Genomic DNA, 23550 nt, shown 5'->3' with positions numbered 1-23550 from the left:
ATTTTGTCATTTAACAAAACACAGGGTCCAATTGGTAACTTTTGTAAAACAGAGGGTCCAAAATGGTATTTACCCTAATTTTTATGATACTTTTTAATATATTCTTTTTTCATTTTTGAAATTATATATGTTTTTTTTTTTTTTTTTTTTTTTTTTGCAATAGGAAAAAAAAAAAAGCATATCAATTTGAAGCAAAAAAAAAAAAAAAATTAAATAAAAATAAATCAGTTGCAAGAAAAAAAAAATTGCTTTTACATGGTGGTGTGGTACACTGTGCCATATTGGACTGTGTGATTATGTTTCATAAAAAAAGTATTAAAATTTTGATTTTAAATAAAAATATTGAAAAAACTGAATAATGTAGACATAATCTTCTACAACTCCATTTCACTTTTTCTATGTTTTCATTAGTTTAATTTACTTCCCCATAGTATGAGGACAAAACCAGAGGTCATTTTCTTTAAAACTATATATAAAGGCAAAATATGTTGAGTGTGTGCGAGTGATGTGGCATGAGGAAAACAAGGTAAAGAAAGGTGATGATAATCACCATTCACCACAAGAAAAGAGAAGATTTGAAACCAAACCAAAATGCCAAAAGCTCGAAGCTCAGACTGAGACTGAGACCAAGCATGCCAACTCTCCCAGTTACGCCTACTTATGCTCACATACCCACAAAATGCAGAGCCTCTCCGCCTCTGGGTTTCGCATGGCCACAATGCTCCACTCCTTTCCCTTCCTTCCTTCCCCAACAAATTCACAAAATCAAGGACCCTTTTGCTCGAAAGCTCGCTCAAAGAATTGAGAGGCTCCCGGTACATCTGATTTATACCATGTTTTTTTTTTTTTTCGAAATTATATTTAATTTGGTACTTGGTAGTAAGAGAAAGAAGTGTTTTCTCATCAGAGAGTAATGTTATACACTTTATAGCTTAACCCAATCAGCTTCTTTGCATTATTTCTTAAATTCAAAAAAAAAAAAAAAAAAGAAAAATTGATTAGGAAATTGTATAAACCACTGGGGCTTTCAATTCAGATAGAATTTAATATTGTATGCATTGAACCATGGAATGATGATGTTAATGTATGTTACCTCATGTAGGTAGATATAGTTTCTTTACGCCTACATAACTTGCTATACCATTGTTCGCTTGAGTGCGAAAATGCAGGTCAGCTTGAAACAGGATTGCATCATGAGTAGTTGTGTAAAGCCATTGGTGCACAGCAAGACAAGTCCAGTTGTTCTTCTCCACGGTTTTGACAGGTCTCTCTCTCTCTCTCTCTCTCTCTCTATATATATATATATATATATATATCTATTTTTATCAACTAAGATATGCAGTATTGCTTATATGTCTATGAAGTTCACTGCATCTTATATAATTCAGCTCCTGCTTAGAATGGAGATACGTTTATCCGATGCTCGAAGAGGCTGGCCTAGAAACTTGGGCTGTTGACATTCTTGGATGGGGTTTCTCTGATTTAGGTTTGTTTTTTTTGCTTTGTGTAAGCTTGGTATTACTTATTTTCTTGCATATTACGTTGTTGTGTTTTACTCACTTGATCTTTATCTTCTTTTGGGTCTGTCAGAACAACGCCCTTCCTGTGATGTTCCCTCTAAGCGTCAACACTTATATCAGGTATTTCATGTTATTGTTCATCGTGCTATTATGACTTGTGCAATGGAGTAATTTTTCAAACTCAGATTGATCTGAGATTGGAGCAATAGTTGCATAGCAATAAGGGGAATAGATTGAACCTTATTTTCAACTTTGAATTTTAAGTTAAAGATGGTATTATCTATAAACGATGGCAGCTTTGGAAGTCCCACATTAAAATGCCCATGATATTGGTTGGACCAAGCCTTGGCGCTGCTGTTGCTATTGACTTTGCAGTTAACCATCCAGAAGCTGTAAGTGATTTTAAAAAAAATACGAACTTGGAATTATGCACCACAATTATTTTATTCAAACAGTTCCTTTAATTTGTGCCTAATATTTTATAATAAGTTTCAGAAGCTTGTTATAATAAGTGTGTGTTACTACTATCTCTTAATTTTTTTTAAAACATCCAGGTTGAAAAGCTGGTCTTGATCGATGCAAGTGTGTATGCTGAAGGCACCGGAAACTTAGCAAGCTTGCCAAAATTGGTGGCTTATGCGGGAGTAAGTTTTTTTGCCCTACCATTTGTCTTAAGCCAAATCACTTGGAAGTCTATATTCATCTTCATTTATAGAACAATATCATTATAAGCTATAAAGAAGAGAGCTGTATATAGAATGTCAGTTGTCCGTTTCTGAGGATTACTGTTTATACAAGAATCTCTGTAGATATATGATAAGATGTCTCGTCTTTATCTCCAACATCCAATGAAGGTGTGCTATTTTTCAAAAACATAAAAGCTGATTAGAAATTAATTGCGGGTTGATTTTCTCTGCTTTTGGTAAAGAATGAGTGATCAAGTTTGCGTGACGCTAATTATTGCTTCATGATTGGTAGTCTTCACCAAAGGAACATTTAGGCTGCTGGTCCATGACCTTTGTAGGAAAATCTTTTCTATTTAAGTTTTATTCTTCGTAAAGCTCTCACACTATTATTTAGAAAAGTAGTAATGGGGTTTAATTGCCTATCTTTATTGTCTTATTTTTTTCCTAAATATGAATTCTTGTAAAGCTTATGTATACAAGGTTTGTGTATTGTGAATATATCAGAAATATATTTTACCTTTTTTTTTTTCTACCTTAAATCATCTAGTTATGTCAAAACATTTAAATTTCATTCTTGTAGTATGATTCACTTTACTAATGGCTATCAGAGTTTTGTTGAAGCAGGTATCTTTACTAAAGAGTGTCCCTCTGCGCTTATATGTAAATTTATTGGCCTTCACTGATATATCGTTTGATACCAGCTTAGATTGGATGAATGTAAGGAATTCTCAAAGGAAGTGATACATTATTTTTGTCATTCACTACCAGCATAGATTGAAGCTTTATTTTAGATCTCATGTTGTTGTTTCTCTATAATCTTAGATTGGCCGCTTGCATTGTCTTTTACCTTGGTGGGAGGATGCAACTGTGGATTTTATGAGGAGTGGGGGCTATAAAGTTGGTGAACAGATAGAACAGGTACTTTTGTATCTTTTTTTTCTGGCACTTAAGTTATTTTTTTAAGGCACTTTAGTTGATCATGTGTTTTCTGAATGGATTTTGGTACACGAGGATGTCATGTTGGATATTACAGTTGCAAATAACTAAGTCCTAACTAACCTATGTAGTATGTAAATGTTATTCTCAATGTTAACTACTTTGGAGATCATTTCTAATTTGCTTATTTAACTTATAAGCTCTATATCTTAACTCAACCTCTTAGGAAGCTATCGATACTTTATTTTTTTATTTATTTTTTTTGCCAAACAATATATCTAGAATTTAGTTATCTAAGATTTGGCTCTTATTCAAGTTTTGTCAAGGTTGTCTACAAGATATGGTCTCTTTGATAGACATCAAATACTAACTAACTTTGTTGGTATGATACACAATTCTGATAGGCTGTTGGAACTTGGAATTAATTTTCTTCTAATCTTCAATAAAAAACTGTATATTTTTTAATATCAAATAAGAATCGTAAAAGAGTCATTGGAATTTTTTATCTCTCTTGATCAAGGTTTCATTCTTTATCTCATAATGGTACTGTGCTCCAACCAGTTGGTTGCTATGTGGCTGGCATATAGATTGGACACAATATCATGGCATACAGTGTGCATTGTATGCTTCCCTCAAGCAAATGGGTTTTTAACAAAACCTAAAGTAGTGTTTATACATATAATTATAGCGGCTGGTATGTTCAAAGTTTCTCGTTCACCATCAAGTTGGGCAATCAGGGCCGTTAACATAGAAAAAGTAAGCTGAATCTATGACCCCCAGATATGAGCCACCAAGGGGTAGTTGATGAATTTGTATGTTAAGTGATATTGCTGTATTCTCTTATAAATTTAAGAGTCATGATATGTGCACTATAACATTACACAAGGCATTGTTTTTAAAACAGTGGCCCGGAATTAGATAAGTGTGATTGGTTGAGAAAAAAACGCGGACACGTCATTATGTATAATTTTTAGGTGCATATTTTGAGTGCAGATATATCATTACTCTAAATTTGATTATTGCAATGTTGACTATTTTGGTTTTTTTTTTTTGAACAATGAACATACTATTTAGGCTTTTGTTGATGTCTATTATCTCTGGAATGACTGTTTGTTTGAGGAAATTTTTTTCTTGTGGTCCTCTCATTTGCCCAGTTCTAACATATCATAGATGAAGGATATGTTGGTTAATTTCCTTCTTAAAGGGGAAGATGACATTTAGTAAGTTTAACATTGGATAGTATGAATCAAGATGGATTTTTTTGAAGAGTTTTGTTACAAATAGTGGATGTTAATTTATTCCATTTATACAGTGAAAGTTTAGCCTATGGCATCTTCTGCGAATTGGTGAGAGCTTAACTCCCTGGAATCAAATAAATTTTTAAGCGAACCAGTATGACTTCTATATTGAAGTTTTTGTTGAAATTTATATTAATTTTTGTGAATATGTTGTCCCGTTGCCTAAGCAGTAGATGATAAGCTGGAGAGAGCTGAAAGTATCAGTGTAGTGAATCCAATCAAGTGGTAGAAGGCAGTTTTGCTTGCTTGGAACATAACAATCAAAACATACACCATCATTCCTATAGGCAAGAACCATTATGTTGGATTCACAACGCTAATACTTTCCCCACTTTTTGTCAAGTACGCAGAAAACAAGTTATCACCTGCAAGCTTAGACAGCATGAACAACTTATTCGCACATTAATATTGATAAAAAATTCAACACAACTTCAATGTATAAGTCATACTGCCACCAATTCATATAATTACAATGTCTCAAGCTAAACTTTCATTGCACTAATAGAATCACTTAACATCCATTTGTAACAAAAAAGTTAAAAATATAATCAATTTTGATTGATATTATCCAATTTTAATCATACTAAATGTCATATTTTCCGTTCAAAGGGTAATTATCCAACATATCTGCTGGAACTAGCAAAATGAAAGGTCTGCAAGAAAACTTTTTCCTTCACATACAACATTGCAGTAATTAAATTTGTTAGGGAATACAACAATATCGCTTAACACACTAATACTTAACACCAATAAAACCACTTTGTTTCCTTTACACCTTGGATCATTAGTCTTTTGGACATTCTTGTCAATGCTAGCCACTTCAATCAAACACATCAGCACAACACACACTCACACGGATCAAACTCTACTTGAAACTAGAAATAAACTATAGAACACAATGAATGAATTTAATCTGATCATTATGATCTTATGGCTTCTGACAATGGAATGAACAAGTTTTATTACAAATGGACAAATGACTTATTTATAGACAATAGGTCTTAACAGAACAAACCAAAAAACTAAAGGCTTATTGGTCATAACATGAAATGACCAGGAAGGACAACTAACCCCTAAAGTACCTATATTAACTGTCACTGATTATAGCTAACAATTCTTTTTAGTGTTGACATACACCTCTTTTTTTTCTTTTCTAACAAACATAGGTGTTTACCAAGTAAAATTCATTATACAGAGAAAGTCAATTCAAAATCCTCAAGATCCTCTCACTCTAACTCACTGCAAGAGCTCTTCACTCGATACTCAAGATCAGTCAACTCTTCTTGATAGATTATCACTTAATTTATTATCTGGGTACATCTGATTGGGTATGTTATCACCGTACAGTTTCTCTAAAACACTTTTCTCAAAATATGGTACTCTGCATCCTTCTTAATTATTCTATTATTCAATGTTCTCAAATCAGATTGATATAGTCTCTGAAAAATAGCATATTTAGAAGCTTCTGTATTACACAGCTGACTCTCTCTAATCCTATATAGGAAAAAAAGTGTTTGCATCTTCAGCTAACCCTTACAATTTTAGAAACATCTCAGGCAACAAATATAAGTTGTTGATTCACATACGAACTACAGAAACAACACATCAGGACAATACAAAATATATATATATATATATATTATATATATAGACAATCGGGATATCGACACATAGGCTCCTTACCTCCATAATGGCAGCTTGTGAAGATCTGAACAAGAACACCCACATTCACTGTAAAAGCCAAGGAAATCCTTCATCAATGTCCCAAAAGAAAAAAAATATATATAATTATAAATCCCACCTTCATCAATGTCCATAACAAAATAATTAAAGCCATAAACACGATCACCTGAAAATCATTTCCTTTTTGACAATGATGACAAAGAAAATCCTTCTACCAAAATATAAACATTATGAGCTCGAGGATCAATATGTCACAATCAGCTTCAGCAAGCAAACCATAAATTTGCAGTCTATAAACATTGTGAACACAACCTTTTGAGCTAAAAAATGGAGGGCGAAGTCCCACATGTCACAATCAACTTTTATTTCTACACCTCTATGTAGCAAGAAATTTAAACCAATCATTTTTATTTATGATGGATTCAACTTGTTAAGAGTGACTTGCCACATGAATGTGTGTCTTATTACTCAAAAGTAAGCACAACTTAGTACTTGTTAGGTATTTTTCTGTCATACAATATATAAATAAAATATCTGTCGGATGACATTTTGCAAAAAATTACTGAAACTAGGTCAAAGTGCAAAATCACTTCGAGAAAGAGGTCATTTTGCCAAGGGACACCCACTATTGAAACACCTACTTTCCGTTGAATTTTACATGAATATTTCTTGTGCATTTCACAAGGTATCGTTCAAGAGTGATTCGGTTTAAGATGATAGTGCATGACAAAAAGATTCTTTGAAATTGTGTTAACATAGTTATCTACTTTATCTTCTTTGACAGGTAAAGCAGAAGACACTAATTATATGGGGTGAAGACGATCAAATTATCAGCAACAAGCTTGCAGTGGTAAGTAACTGCTCATTTATATGAAAAGTGAAAGAAGTTAAACAGAAAGAGCAAAAATGGAAATATATGACAATTGTCAATTCTTTCAATTTATAATGCAGAGATTACACTGTGAAATGCCAAATGCTATCCTACGACAAATACCGGAGTGTGGTCATATTCCCCACGTTGAAAGGCCAAGCAGAGTTACCAAACTGATTGTCGAATTTAGTCAACAAGATTGCTATGAGAAAGCTCAATGCATTTCTCAACTTTGAAGGTCCCTATCCCTCTGCTTTAATAATATTGATTCTACGTTTAGTTTTTTTTTTCCTTAAATGTTCCATTACTTTCTAATTTCTAAGTCAAAGATTGTCATATTCATTGCCCTTCAATCCATCTTTTCTGTCTATTAAGTTATGTTGAAATACTTAAAACGCTATTGTTCTCTTGTCTCGCTGTTCTTGCTTTGCTTGATAAGATAACGCGTTTAAGCTATTTATTAGTATATTTTGGTTACTAACACTGCTTTTTCTGTTGCAGATCATACTTGTATTACAAAAGAATATTGACCAGTTTGATATGAAACTCTACAGAGATGAACACTAGCAAAACAAGTACCAAAATATTTGGTGCAAAAACAGAAAGAAAGAAAAAAAATCATGTGGGAAAGAACAGAATCATGTCGGACGGAATAAATTCCTTTGGTCCATTATATCATACAATACAACCATGTTTTGAGGTTGTGGCCAGATGGTACTTGGTAGGTAGTTCACAGGTCTTAATCCCTCAAACCTCACACTATTCCAAAGGTCAAATCAATTAATGAAATTACACATATATGTATATTGTATACATATTCCTTTAATGCTTTGTTTGATTCAGTTTTCTGCTTTTTCGGCCACAAAAGTCAAAATACAATTCAATAACTCCGGTAACATTTATAATAATTTCACAAAAGGTACCTCCAGCAAAAAAAAAATTCACAAAAGGTACATACACTTATTTAAACTATTATTATTCATCATAACCTTTTTGCATGAAATTCAAGTTTTTTATATCAGGAAAAATAAAAGTTTATCTCACATGTAAACGTGGTGATATCATGACGAAAAGGAAATGCCAACATCTGAACTTAAATGCCATCACCATGCCATTACCATGCATCATAATTTATGAGAAAAAGAGTCATAAATATATATATATATTTATATAGATGAGGTAGAGCAGAGTTCCATTAAATTAAAAAATAGAGGGCCTCTCTTAGATATACAAAAGCGACAAATCTAGAAAGAAAAGATTAAAGAGATCTCATGTTCTTCTACTCTACCCCCATACAAGTCCATATCACCCCACTTAAAATAAAAAAATAAAAAAGGAATCACATTCCAACTTTTTCACATATAGGGAGGAAGAGAAAGAAAACAAAAACCCTAGTGGGGTTTTCTTTTTTCTTTTTATCATTTTACCTACACGTGTTATCTCTAGTACACAGCCTCATACACCACATAGAGTTACACGTCTACACCCCTATTTCTTCGTGGCATAATCTGGTCCGCACATCAGAATTACCCCCTCCCCACTAAATTAATACATATAATTATTTTGATCACTTTCTACTAAAAATGGTTTGTTCTAATTTTGTACCAAAAGCCAGAGAAGGGCAGCCACCGAAGAAGATATGATAAACATGTTAGTGAGGCCTGGTGAGAGGACTGATCCAGCACCACTACTATCAAAGGTGGTGCTGCTGCCGGGGCTGATGCCGCCGCTTCCGAATGTGGGTGTGAATCCTCCTGTTCCTGTTGTCGTTCCAGTTGTTGGTGTGGTAGAAGGAGTTGTCGTTCCAGTTGTTGGTGTAGTTGAGGGAGTTGTTCCTGTCGTTGGGGTACCAGTTGTTGGGGTCCCTGTTGGGGTACCTGTTGTTGGGGTGCTGAGGAAATTGAAAAAATAAAAATAAATAATATCGTTACACAAATGGTGGTATTTTTACATCTCAAATCAACTAGTACTAATCCCTCGGTTAATATTTCTCAATCAGTTAATCTTTGGTTTATTTCAATACTAAAAAGAAAACCCGGCTATAGAAACTATGGTTTGTGGTATCACATTAGTTAGTTGCAACATCCAAAAAGACAGTGAGATACTAACAAAATAAATTCAAAGAAGTGAAAATGAAGGTCTCAAGTTCATTAAAAATTGATGACAACTCACCCAAAATCTGCTTCATGTTAATAGTGTCAGAAAACAAAAATTTGCAGTGAACAAAAACAAGAATATGTTATTTTGGCCACAAAAAAAGAAGGTTCTAGGAACCTATCCAACCAGATTCTAAGATACAACACATGGGGATTTTTCTTTTTAATTATTATTATACTTTTATCTTTAATAAAAATCCAAAATAATTAGAAAGGAGAGTTGACATTCGTTCAGAAATCAGAAGTAAAAAAATGATGAACAAACATACCTGCTGCTGCCACTTGAAGGAAATACACAGTTAGAGTTTTGGGCTGTTTTAAGAAAATAGATTAATTAATTAAGTGAAAGAGAGAAGATTTCTTGTTGGGGTTGAATCTGAAATTGTTAGAACTTACTAGCTGGGGGAGTTTGAGACTGCATGGCAGAGCCTGAAAAATCACAGCTTCCAGCAACTTGGCCTTTCTTTTGGAAATAACTATTGACAGCATAACTGCAGTGATCTTTAACAGTATTGGGTTGGTAACAAGCACCACTCTGAAGGATTGGGGAGCAGTCAGCTCCAGCCCCACAAGCATAATCTAGTGCCTTCTGAAGAGCTTGGTCACTAGTCCCATCTTTACATATGCAATAGGTAGCACCACCTATTTCCAAAAAGAAAAATTCAAAAATACCCAGATGAAACCAACTTCTTTTTTACCACCACCAAAGATTGAATTTTTTCTTGAGATGTATGTACCCCAAGAAAAGCTAAAATCTTTCATCTATAAACAAAATATATGTTCTTGAAGAATGTACTGAGACAGGAGCAATAAACAGGGGAAAAGAAAAATTAAATTTTTAAGAAGAAAGAAAGATATAATTTTTCATCTCAAACTGATCTCAGGGCTGAATCAAACATTTTTCTTTTTCATCAGAGAAGTTTAGCACTCATGAATTTCTAAACCTAAATTAAAGAAAGGAAAAGAAAGATAGTAGGAAACAAAACAGCATAATCTAATGCTTACTTGAATAGCCAGTGAGAGCCAAGAAAACCAGGATATACACTAGAGCAGCCATGGTTGATGAAATGAAAGCTTGTAGAAATCGGTAAAGGGCAAGTATTCCTTGTGCAGAAATTTTAGAGCTCAAGCCTTAAAGAAAAGCTGTAGAGAGAGAGAGAGAGAGAGAGAGAGAGAGAATTCTACTTTCTAGTAGACAATAATGAGAAAGATGAAGAGTGACGGTGGGTAATAGTAGTAGTGAGTAGTGGGTGTCTGTATCTGAAATGCCCTTTTTCTCTTTTTTAACATTATTATTTGTTAAAAATAAAAATATTAAATATTAATTAATGGTTAAATATTCATTTTCATGTTATAGTTTCATTTATATTTGTTAAATGTAATGAAAGTAGGAAAGAGTGTTCTAGTTTCTAGGGAATTGAACAAAGCTTTTCTGTCAATTGCATTAATTAATTATAATTTTTTGTTTTTTTTTTGTTTGTATGCACCAAATTGTGATGTGATCCCATTAAAACGGTCCTAAACTCATGTGATTGATTAACCTTTAACCCAACCTGGTTTGGGCTGTTGTTGGTCCACATAATACATATGTTATTAAGGTAAACTGTGTCCCTACTATTTTAAGTTTCTTCCTATATCTTTTTGATTCTATTCTCTTTGCTGTCACTTTGTTTTTCTTTTTCTTTCTTTCTTAACATTGGAAAAAATAAGTTAGATAAATTTGTGTTTGTCTCACATTGTATTACAAAGTAGTTACCAAACTATAAATTTAAGATAGAGTTTTAGTAATTAAATATAGATTATTTTGATGTGATTAAATAAAAAAATAAAATAACACTTCTATTATAATGTTATTGGTTTAGAATTTGAAAACTGTTTTATGTTTTTAAAAATTAAAATGGTGGAGTTTACATAAGAATTCTTGATGGAGTGAGTATTTTTAAAAATAAAATCTGAATATTATTTTAAGTTTGAGGTTAAACATGAAAAATACTATTTTTATGTTTTCTATGTTTTCAATCCATAGAATCCAAAATTTTTCAAATATTCTTTTATCTTGTAATTTTGAGATTCTCAACTAATCACATATTCAATTTTTTAAAATTTAAAAACATTAATCACATTACAACTAATCTACCGTCATCACTATTCACCTAATAGTCTAGGATTTTAAGTGTTTGTGACAAATTACAATTTTTATTTGTGATGAAGAATATAACCTATTTTTTTTTTATTTAAGCGTTTATATATTACATTGCATAACCTAGGACTCGAACCCAGGACCTCCAACACATACGCACCCTCCTATGGCCACTTGAGCTAACCTCAAGTGGTTGATGAAGAATAGAACCTAGGTTAAATGAATTATATACTTTATTGATTTGTTGCCTAGATTAGTCTATCTCCATAAATCTCATAGCTTTATCTAAGTTAAATAAATTGCATGCTTCGTGGATTTACTACTTAGGAAAAGAGTTAATTATTGAGTGTTTCGTCTTGATTACATACAATAAGGAGATTGAGATAATTGACTGCTTTAACTTTATATGCAGGATTAATAGTTTGATTGGAAACTGAAAATTACATTCTTTAATAGGAATTAGGAATGATTGTTGAGAGTGGCGAATAACCTTTAACTAGTTTCTCATATCATAATCTCAATTTTAATTTGTTTATTTTATTTTTATTTCTGCTATTTTAATCTTAATCTCAAAATCCTCTCTTCTCTAATTCTAGTTACTAATTTGTGAATAATTGAATAAACATAGTCCTCGTGGGATCGACCCTTACTTATAATTATACTAAAATAATTGGGGGTATTGTAATTAAAAAAAATAGTAAATTTGATACGGCATACGACACACATCAAATTTGATGCATGTCGTAAGCCACAACAAATTTACTAATATTTATTTTCAATACCTCCAATTATTTTAGTATAATTATAAGTAAGGGTCGATCTCACGAGGACTATGTTTATTTAATTATTCAGAAATTAGTGTCAAAAGTTAGAAAAGGGGGATTTTATGATTGAAATTAAAATAGCAAAAATAAAAGTAAAACAGACAAACTAAAATTGAGACTACGATATGAGAGACTAATTAAAGGTTGTTCGTCACCCTCAGCGATCATTCCTAATTCCTATTAAAGATGTAATTTTTAGTTTCCAATGAAACTATTAATCCCGCAGATAAAGCTGTAGCAGTCAATTATCCCAATCTCCCTATTGTATGTAATCAAGGCGAAACACTCAATAATTAACTCTTTTGCTTAAGCAGTAAATCCACAAAGCATGCAATTTATTTAACTTAGATAAAGCATTGAGTTTTATGGAGATAGACTAATCTAGGCAACAAATCAATGAAACATATAATTTATTTAACCTAGGTTCTATTCTTCATCACAAATAAAAATTACAATTTGTCACAAACACTTAGAATCCTAGACTATTAGGTGAATAATAATCATAAGATGACGGTAAATTAAAGTAAAACCTAATTTAGTGGCCATCCAAACAAGATTAAAACAATAATCATGACATTGAACATAGAAGAATAGAAGCAATTTGATGTATAATGAAAACTAGAAATTTACATTCAATAATGAAATTAAGAATTCATGTTTCGGGTTTTAAAATTACCCTTAACTAAAAGAACACTACTCTGAATTAGACATTATAATAAAAATTATAATATTTAGTAAGAGTAGAAGGAGAAGAAAAGAACTAGAATGAAGAACACTTTGAAGTTGATCTCCGTCTCTTCCTTGCTCTCTCTCTCTCTCTCTCTCTCTCTCTCTCTCTCTCTCTCTCTCTCTCTCTCTCTCTAAGTTTCTCTCTCTAATTTGTAGCTCTTAGAATGATTAAATTCGTAGCCTAAGAGGTCTTATTTATAGTGCTTGAAAAGATAGATGGATCCCCTTAAATTTAGGATTCTATTTATAGTGCTTGAAAAGATAGATGAATCCCCTTAGAATTAGGATTTTTTTAAAAAAAATAATAATAAATCGCCGCTATAGCGCAGGAATTGGGCACTATAGCGCCCATGAGATATTTTCCAAATAGCCCATGTGCTGAAATTATCTCTTTTTTGTGTTTTTTTTTTCCAAACCGGCGCTATAGCGTAGGTATTGGGCGCTATAGCGCCCAACAAAATTTCTATTTTGCACCTGATTAGTATTTTAGCAATAATTTCTTCAATAAAATTCGGAATTGGACGATTCAAGATGTTTCGGAAAGTTAAGAACGAGATCTAAAACTTTCATGTTGAGCTCCAAGTTGAGTTCTGCTTCTAAGGTTGCCAAAATTTTCAATTAAGTTCTGTCTTGTAAAACCGAGCTCGCTGACTTCTACTATTTTCCACCAAAATATGCTAGCATCCCTCCAAATGACTCCAAATGCATGATTAGTCTTCAAAATAGCCTTATAAATTATAATTACACTTATCAGTAACTTAAAGAGTCAATTTAAAAATATTAATTCATAAATTAGCTATATTTATAAGGCAAAATATCGACTTATCACAATTTCATATCTATAGTGACGCAAGGTGGAATTAATAAGTTAGGAAATTTACTTGGTAAATTCTAGATCTACTTATTGGAAGCTCAGTTATATAGGCCTATGGCCCCCTCACTAGTTGAGATAATACTGCTTGCAGACTCAGTTAATTGATTTTATTTAATCAATTTTAATTCTAAAACTAGACTATGTCTTATTTATGAATTTTCACTAAGCAAGGGCTTAATTGTGAAAAAAAAGAGGCTTTGGGGTCAATTTATTAATTAAGAGACTTTGTATGGTCTAATTAATAAATAATACAAATGCCAATTTTATTTGATAATTAATTATAATTATTAAATAAATAGTTTTGACATTTATAGGATTGAATTGGAAATATGGTATTATTGAAAGAAGAATAAGTGGTTGAAATAAAGTGGCAAAATTGTAACTAAAAAGTGGTGCTTAAGTGGCCGGCCATTCTAGTGATTTTCGCCCAATATTTTATTCTTTTTTAATCCATATAATTCAAACCTAAGCCCTAGTTGAAACACTATAAAAAAGAACATGATGCTCTCATCTCATCCACTTGAACACTTGACTTTTCAACCTACCAAAATCTAGTTTTCATTCTCTGACAACTAGTAGATGAGAGACACCTTCTATAGTGATTTTCAAGCCTCCTTCATTATTCTTCATACTCGAGCCTATAGTGATAGAGTGCCATGCCCACACATAGCAAGTCAAGTACTCAATCATTGTGAGTAAGACGGTGGTAACCAAACCCGAAGGAGAGAAAGATATCCAGGCTTAGATCTTGATAATACTCTGCAACAAAAAGGAGCAAGGGTTAGAGATCTGAGCGGAAGGAGTTATTATATTCCACTGCAATCAATGTAAGATTTTCTAAACTATGTTGACTTCACAATAAACAAGAATATCAATGTGACAAGAATTTAGATGAATTTATAAATCAAACAAATGATCATGAAATAAACATGTGAACCAAGTAATACATTAAACAAGTAATGGAATAAATTTGTTTCTTTATTGATAAATGAATGTAGAAGATTACATTGAAATAGAGTTTTATTTAGGGAACAAAACCCAACAGCCAGTTGGTCGACAGGGTGTCTCTCTCACCAACTCAGAAAAACCCCTATGGGAAGTAGTTACGTGATTAGAGCGATAAGCTTCTCTAATCCGTTGAGATAGGTTAGTTCTCCGTTGTTCCTACTCAAAGCATTGGCTTTCAATGTTCTTGTTGTTTTCGACGAGCCAGTGTTGAAACTATTCACGTTTCTTATCGAGAGAGTCTCGCAGCTATTGTTGCAAGTCAACCACAGTTTAGCTGAGCTGAGCTACATGAGGATCGATCTCCTCAGGGTTTTCTATCTCCACGTGTGGCTCTTAAGGTGGGATTTAGTCGTTGGTGCCAGTCTCGAGAGCAGTTGGTGGTGACCTTAGAGGAAGAGTTATGGAGCCAGTTCCAAGGCCTGCTCCTGGCGCCTGGGGCACAGAAGTGGTCCCAGTTCCAACTCTGTCAGCTGGCCTGCCCCTAGTTGTTCGGCCAGTTGCTGGAGTTTGTTTATCAACACTTGTAGAACGTGTTACAACCATCTTGTTTAGTAACTTTCTGAGTTGTGGCTCTCAACAAGAGCACTAAAATGTTGACTCAAAATCTAGACTAAACTTTTAAGTCACACCCGCTCGCTAGATTGGCGAGAATGAATAAGTAGTTAAGTATTTATAAGAGAGACCCAATAAATTTATAGTCGTTCATCCCTTATATCGCGATAGTAATGGGGCTAAATCTACTTCAAGTTTTTATTTCTCACGAGATGGTAATTACAACAATAAACTAAGTGTTAGAAGCTCCAAATTCTAGAGAGAGAAGCTCTAACCATGTGGGTAATTTTCTGAATGTGAAAAGTGAGCTAAGGGAGCTCTCTTTTAATAGGTGAAGGAGGCCCAAAAAAATAAGGAGAAAATTCAAATAAGATATTTTGATTGTTGATGATGATCTAATGGTGAAAATTAGCTCTTGGTGGTGATGACCATATTTTGGAGCCCGACGGTCCTGTTATAGGTAACTCGGAGCTTATTTTTATAGCTCCCTTGGGGGTGAATTTTGACGGTGATAGCTTTAGAATTACGTCTGGAGTGTGAGACATGAATTGATAGAGCATTGAATTAGCTTCGAAGTACAAGTTGAATCACCTCAATTAGATAAAAATTCAGTGAGTTATGGCTATTTTACAAAAAACAGCTCATGACCCATCGTCCAAATTGACATCCAGCGCCCAAGTTGACATCCCAGCGCCCAGATTGACATCCCAATGCCCATATTGACATATGATGTCAACTAGGATGCTGGGTAAGTGTAAAAATGTCCAAGGGATGTACTTTAGGATGCCTAAGTGATACTTTGACATCACTTAGTCTATTTATGTGTTTTGGCAAAGCTGGTCATCGGTTCTTAGAGATGTTGTTGTTTTTGCAGAAAAGAGACACTCAAAACTCTTCATTTCAGGGTGAGCTAGAAATGAGAAATGAAAAGTTATGGATTTGATTTCTCTGACTTCATAGATCTTTGTCATTGTAAAAAACTAGACGGACGATCGAAACAACATCAAATTTGAATAAGAAGAACCCAGCGCACCAGGCCTTTTGTCAACCTAGGTGCTTGGTACTTACTCCCAAGCTCCCCAGATTTTATTTTTGATACTTCCATGGTGTTTGAACTTGAGGACAAGGTCTCTTACCCCATTTTGACTATTTCAAATTCAATAATCGCATCAAATATGACCTTTGAGCAATTGAAGGCAATGTCCCAGGTTGATTGTCAACCTGGGCGCTGAGCCCAGCCCTAGGCCAACCTTCGCGTTGGGCCCTATTTCTAAGGACTCGAGATTGTGGTTCTCCCCTCCAGCTTGCTTGAATCTTCATTATTTTTTATGGAAAAAATGACTGCAACACTTTTTGCTGAACTTGATCGGAAATAGCCCAAGTTGACAATATGTCAACCTGGGCGCTGAGTCCTCCTTTTGGCCCTTCAAAAATTCTGTTTGGTGCCCGAAAATAGTTGGATCTCAATATTTTTTGAGAAAGGAGAAGATGCTTGAAATAATTCTTGAAAAATTCCATTTTAAATGGCCCAGGTTGACAAAATGTCAGCCTGCGCACAAGGCTAGCCCCAGGTGTTAACCTGGGTGCTGGGCCCTTATATTTGCATCCTAGAATTATGTTTTTCTCCAAAAGGACCTATTTCTCAATTTTTGATGAAGACGAAGAAGATGCAAAATTTGGAACTCTGATCGGACACTTGGAAGGCACCCAAATTGCCAGATTGTCAACTTGGGCGTTGGATGCTCGGGGTCCCAGGGCCCTAAGTGCTCAAAAATCAACTTGCTAAAATTCTAACTGATGCCTCAAATATGTTCGTGGTATGTCTAGTTGAAACCCTAGTTGAGGTTGTCAACTCGGGCCTCAGGTGAAAACTCTAGGTGATCAGGTTGGCTTCCGGATTGCAGGTTCTTGTAATTTCAGCTATTGGTTCTTGGATTAGATTTATCCATGTCTTCATGATACAAAAATACTGAAAGATAGTGGATTGGATTCAAGTTATTGAAGTTCAAACTTCCATCTTGGAGATCCTGAAGTCAACCTGGGCGCAGGGCTAGGGTCCCCTCCCAAGTCGGTTGTTATGACTCAGGTCTACTCAACTCTGTGACGCCATCCTTCATGCCACATGTCAAACATCGAGGTCCACATCACTAGGGAAAGTTTTCGGGTTAACACTACTTTTTTAAATGGAGAATTGAGAGAGAAGGTTTATATGTCTCAACTTGAAGGATTCAAAAAAATAGAAATAAAAATTTGGTTTGCAAATTGAAATGATCCAATGATACTTAAAGTTTGATGAAATTCTGACAATGTTTGATTTCATAACAAACAATTAAGATCATTGGGATTCATTATATATTTCTTGTTATTTATATGGATGATATTTTACTTGCCAACAGTGATTTGTCAATACTAAATGAGACCAAAATTATTCTATCTACCAACTTTCATATGAAGGATTTTGCAGAGACATCTTTTGTTTTGGGGATTGAGATTCATCGTGACAGGAATTGAAAAGTTCTTGACTTATCTCAAAAGGTTTACATTGATCGTGTGCTCAAAAGGTTCAACATGAATTTGTGTAAGGCTGGTTTTGTTCCTATTTTGAAAGGAGAAAAATTTACTAAGCAACAATGTCCTAAGAATGACTTAGAAAGAGAAGAAATGGAAAATATTTCATATGCAAGTGTAGTAGGGAGTTTGATGTATGCTCAGGTTTTCACTAGACTTTACATTGCTTTTGTAGTTAATGTTCTTAGGAGATATTTATCTAATACTGGTCATGATCATTGGGTTGCAGCCAAAAAAGTCATGAGATATTTTCAAAGAATAAAGAATTTTATGCTTGTGTATAAGCATGTCGATAATCTTTGATTTATTGGCTATTCAGATTCAGATTTTAGTAGTTGTGTAGACAATTTAAAGTCAATTTCTAGCTATATTTTAAGTAAGATCCCCGCTTTAAGCCTCCATTGGGTTTTCCTCCACAAATTTATGACTCTTATACCACTCTGGCTACTTCTTAGACTGATGATTGGCCCTACCGACCAACAAGAGTATTTCAAGCGAGTTTTGTCCTTACACGCACACTTTTTAGAAAAATTTCCTAGGAGATCACCCATTCTAAAATTACCCCATGTCAAGCACGCTTAATTGTGGAGTTCTTTTGTTATGGGCTATTAAAAAAATGCACCTTGTTAATATAGGTAGTGCCAATCAATCTATTTAAGTCCTCTTTAACTGTGTAGTCTTGTACTTATACAATTTCAGAATCATCACACTTGACCTTCCCCAGGCGATGTGGGATTGTACAACTTACCTAGTATTTTCCCTTGCGGATCACGAAATGGAACTCAAGCTTGACCTCTAATGGAAAATTTTGGTAGGTGTTGCTCTTGAGTTGTGCTATCTGTTATAATAATGTTTTTAGAATGTTTTGTGTAATTTGGTTGAAATTGGTTGAGTTTGGAAGGGTTTATGAAGTTTAAAACTCGAAGTGTTGGTTTCCTAGAGAAAAGAGCAGACCATTTTTTCTGATAGTGTTCTCAAAAAATGGCCTACCATTTTTAGAGAAACGACCTACTGTTTTTCAGAGACTTTTTCCCGAAGTCTTGTTTTTTATGTTTTCTCTATATTTACGGTACGACCACACTATTTATCGATAGAAAAACTTCTATTTTTGAGTTTAAGACTTAGAATGAGTTAGATCATGTTGTCAACTAATTTATCATTGTTGTGTATAGGGCCCAAGATCATCATCTATTCTCCACTTAAGTTTACTGGCACACCTGAATAGAGATTTGAGGTAAGAAAAATACATTTGTGCCACTTTGCATGTCAAGATAAGTTATGATTATTATCGTTTGTGATCCGATTATTATTGATTATAAAGAAACAGTAATTAGTATTTGTAAGAGTCATTACTCTATACTGAGACCGTTGTTAGGTTTTTTCTACTTATCAATTACCTCATTAGGTAACGGTGGTGAGGTGGTGACATTAGATGCTGGTTAGGCTTATTAGGGTTGCCCAATTAGGCAACAACGGGTAGGGTTACTTTATGAAGTAGTAGATATAAATTGTCTTATTTGACAGATATTTGTGTAATTTTGGATTGTTATACATATATGATTATTTGTGCTGTTTATTTGTAAAGTTGGCATGTGATTATTTTTTTTTTAATTTTCTTGTTAAGTCTTTGTGACTCTGGGTGCTTTGTGGTACAGGTAAGGGCGAGGGTAAATCAGGACATCCATGAGTTAGAAGTCTTCTCTGACAAATGTACATATCGACCTATGTAACACCCTAATCTATAGGGATGCCACGTGTGTGATTTTATAAACTAGTTTAATACTAATAGAATAATTAATTATTAAAAACCGTGATAATATTAAAAACTTGATTAAAATAAAACACTAAAAACGGACATTATAACGGCATAAAAAGTGTGTTCCAGGAATTCTTATTATAAAAAGTTTTGCTAAATAAATATATACGACAACCATTTAAACATAAAATCAAAATACACAGCAGATACAGCCAGTGTAAAACAACTCCTGGAAACTCGGCACACAGGCCGGCGAGGTCAATATGTACATTGCTGGAGAAGACTGCCACCTCATGATTGATCTAGCTTTTCTTTGCCTTTACCTGCACCACATAGCACCCGTGAGTCACAAGGACTCAGCAAGAAAAGTAATAATAACAATCATATAGTTTATTATTCGAATATTGTCATTTATACACAATAAGAATCAAACCATCACACTTTGTTCATACGATGAAATCCAAATCACTACTGGCATCTGCCACGAATAAACATTAGTGTACAGATATTTGGTAAAACAAAACCATTATATCAATAATGGAATTCATATTCATTTAATCATATAAATAATATATATGTTACCTCATAAAGCAACCATATTCATGACATCATGTTGCCTAATCAGGCAAGTCGATGCTTTAATATGATGATCTTGTATTGTATCGCCTAATCAGGCAAGCCCGTGTCATAGCCTGGCACCCATATGTCGCATAACTGCATCACCGAATCAAGTGAGCCTATGCAAAAAACCTGCACCCATATATCATATAATTGCATCACCTAATCAGGTGAGCCCGTGCCACAATCTGACACCAATATATCGCATCGTCTAATTAGACGAGCTCGTACCTACGCCCAGTACTTATCACGTCACTGACGCCTGTACTTACGTCCAGTACGTCGCCAGGAAAATTGCATCACCTAATCAGGTGAGCCCGTACCTACACTCGGTACTCATCATATATCACTGAGCGCCCGTACTTACGTCCAGTACGTTGCCAGGAAAATTGCATCACCTAATCAGGTGAGCCCATATATCACATGCATAATATTATCACATTATCAATACTCAACCAATCAATCTTTTCAATATATAACAATATTAACTATATCTCAATATTAATCAATTCATAACAATACAAATTTTATTACATACAACGTACTATGCAGTACAATATACTTTTCAATATATAACAATATTAACTATATCTCAATATTGATCAATTCATAACAATACTAATTGTATTACATACAACGTACTATGAAGTACAATATACTTTTCAATATATAACAATATTAACTATATCTCAATATTAATTAATTCATAACAATACTAATTTTATTACATACAACGTACTATGTAGTACAATATACTTTTCAATATATAACAATATTAACTATATCTCAATATTAATCAATTCATAACAATACTAATTGTATTACATACAACGTACTATGCAGTACAATATACTTTTCTTACCTTTAATCCAGGTTCATATATTTCGGCCAACCCAAGTAGAGAACTATTCCCGATGATCTCGGCCTTATGTCACAACAACGATAAACCAATAAGTGTTTATCCCAAAACACTGCTTATATTCACATAAGACAATCAAGGGTTTTCTACCAAACTCCGCGGTATAAATACACTAAATGAAACTTATATTTTGGCTCTAAAACATACACCATATTGTAGAGCTCGTCGCAAGCTTCGAAACAGTATATAGAATGTCCAAAACGGACACCCGAGTCAAAAGTTATGACAAAAATATGATTTCTGATCTCTTAGGAATTTCTATAAACTGTGAAATACAAAAATTTCAATTTTTGCACTCACCGAAACACTACCAAAACTTATCTAAATCACTCCAAACTTCATAGGGTGCATGTATGCCATAAATACCACCATCCTTACGTAACAGAAATAAAAATCGACCCCTTAAATGAAAAACGCCATTAACGTTCGGACTAAGCTTTAAAAAGTTCCAAACTCGATTTCTAACTCAAAATCACTTCAAATTCAACAAGAAAATATCAGAACTAGTCCCATGACTACCCGAGAACAATTGTATAAGGTCAGAACCTTTATAACTATTCTAATTCACAAAACCCTATACGAAAGCAATTGTTTTTAAACTTAAAACGAAATTAAACCATACCTTAAGCTTTCCCTCTTTAAGGATTTGCTATCCTGCTACTACCAGAGCTTAGATCGCTAAGTTTCGGATTAAAAATTGAAAAAAATAGATATAAGGAGAGAACGTTTTATCGAAGGAGGAAAAACGAGAATTTCGTTCGTCGTTCGTTCTGTTCTGTTCCACTGATAACTTAATATATATATATATGTAAAAGTTAACTTAGGTTAACTTATATATATAAATAATATTATAATAATATTATAATAATATAATAATAATATATTAATAATAATAATATAATAATAATATTAATAAAATCTTTATTATTAATAGTTATCTTATTATTTTTTAGCCACTAAGAAATTTCTATTTTTTAGGATATTTGGCCAGCTTCGAGTACCCTAAAATACCCCGATATTTTTAAAATCAACTTATCCCAATAATCTCATCAATATTTCTAACTAAAACTGTTGTGACATTTTTGACCTCCAATCGGGTCTTCAGGGTCGCCAAACTTGAAAATATTTTTAATTCACAAATAACTCATATTATATCCACTTATTTCAAATAAATTCCTGTAATTAACAAATTACGCTTATATAATCTACTTATTGAGTCTCCAGGGTCGCCGAACATAAAAATATTTTTATTCCACATATAGCTCATATTACATTCACACATGCTATATAAATCTCCGTAATTAACAAATTACGATTATTTACTCACTTATAACAAAATTTAAAATTTATACTGAAATAGATTAGTAAGATCATAATCCCACTAATTACCTGATTAACCCATAGTATAAATATAAACTCTAATTATTTACCATTAGGCTTATCGGGATATTACAACCTATTTGGCTTGTTGAGCCGAGTTGTCAGGGAATGTTTTTGCGTTGTATCTGGAAAGTATTTTGATTAATACATTTTGGTAATGCACCTTTTGTAAAATACTTTTATAACAGGAGATCCCTGAAACAAAATACTTACGGATGTAACTGTATTATATATATATTAGGTTTATTTATTAAATCACAAATTTTGATTAAACCATTAGTTTATTATTATAAACTAATTTATAAAAGCACACACATGACATCCTTAGAGGTTGGGGTGTTACATTTTCACTTTGGCTGGTGTAACTATTTCTTGGAAGAGTGTTAAATAAATTTTGAGCACATCATCTACTATATATACTGAGTTTGCAAGCTTTGTGGTTAAAAAAATTTAATTTTAGAGATACAAGTGGTTGATTCTGTTTTCACTCATCTATCGATCTATTGTGATAATAATATTATTATTTTCTTTTCAAAGAATAAAAAGATTAGTAGTGCTTCTAAATATATAAAAATAAAATATTCTCACTATTAGTGACTTGGTCAAGAAAGGAAAAATTGTGATAGAATATTACAAGACCAAGTTGATGTTAGCATATCATCTAACCAAAAGAATAAGTGTCCTGTTGCTTAATAAACATGTTATTGATATGAGTATTTTATAATCTTTTGTTCCTTTGATTTAGTGAAGGCTTGTTGCTTTATTAATTGAGATTACATTTATATGTAATTTTATTATTGATGTTATGAACCATTTGGTTTGTTTTGTAGGCCAATAATTTTTTCTTATTATTGGATGTTTATGTTTTCAATTATGTTGTGCTATATTCTCGAGAATGATAAAATTGAAAGTATGTAGTTCGTATCTTGTTGTGATTTTTATCTTTTAAGTTTATTTACTTAATAACAATAATATTTTGTTGGCTTAATCTTTTAAGCATGTTTAGTGATACTGACTTATTTATTAAGTAGT

General features: G+C 33.1%; 2 protein-coding genes across 2 annotated transcripts; one reads left to right on the top strand and one right to left on the bottom strand.

Annotated features, from left to right (window-relative positions):
• The first annotated feature begins 451 nt into the window (after positions 1 to 451).
• LOC115698974 (alpha/beta hydrolase domain-containing protein VTE7) lies at positions 452 to 7836 on the top strand. The gene is made up of 11 exons (XM_030626188.2): positions 452 to 815; positions 1170 to 1264; positions 1389 to 1486; positions 1591 to 1640; positions 1817 to 1912; positions 2075 to 2164; positions 2831 to 2923; positions 3029 to 3124; positions 6908 to 6973; positions 7075 to 7232; positions 7496 to 7836. Exons 1-10 carry the CDS (start codon positions 540 to 542, stop codon positions 7228 to 7230), a joined length of 1116 nt encoding a protein of 371 aa, XP_030482048.2. The 5' UTR covers positions 452 to 539; the 3' UTR covers positions 7231 to 7232; positions 7496 to 7836.
• A 323-nt stretch (positions 7837 to 8159) lies between these two features.
• On the bottom strand, positions 8160 to 10534 carry LOC115698975 (PLASMODESMATA CALLOSE-BINDING PROTEIN 4). Its single transcript, XM_030626189.2, has 4 exons — positions 10156 to 10534; positions 9547 to 9792; positions 9420 to 9462; positions 8160 to 8885 (listed from the first exon to the last, which is right to left on the bottom strand). Exons 1-4 carry the CDS (start codon positions 10205 to 10207, stop codon positions 8588 to 8590), a joined length of 639 nt encoding a protein of 212 aa, XP_030482049.1. The 5' UTR covers positions 10208 to 10534; the 3' UTR covers positions 8160 to 8587.
• Between the last annotated feature and the right edge of the window lie 13016 nt (positions 10535 to 23550).

The sequence above is a fragment of the Cannabis sativa genome, chromosome 8 (assembly GCF_029168945.1).
Source record: "Cannabis sativa cultivar Pink pepper isolate KNU-18-1 chromosome 8, ASM2916894v1, whole genome shotgun sequence".
Lineage (NCBI taxonomy): Eukaryota > Viridiplantae > Streptophyta > Magnoliopsida > Rosales > Cannabaceae > Cannabis > Cannabis sativa.
This window is presented reverse-complemented; position numbering and strand designations above follow the sequence as displayed.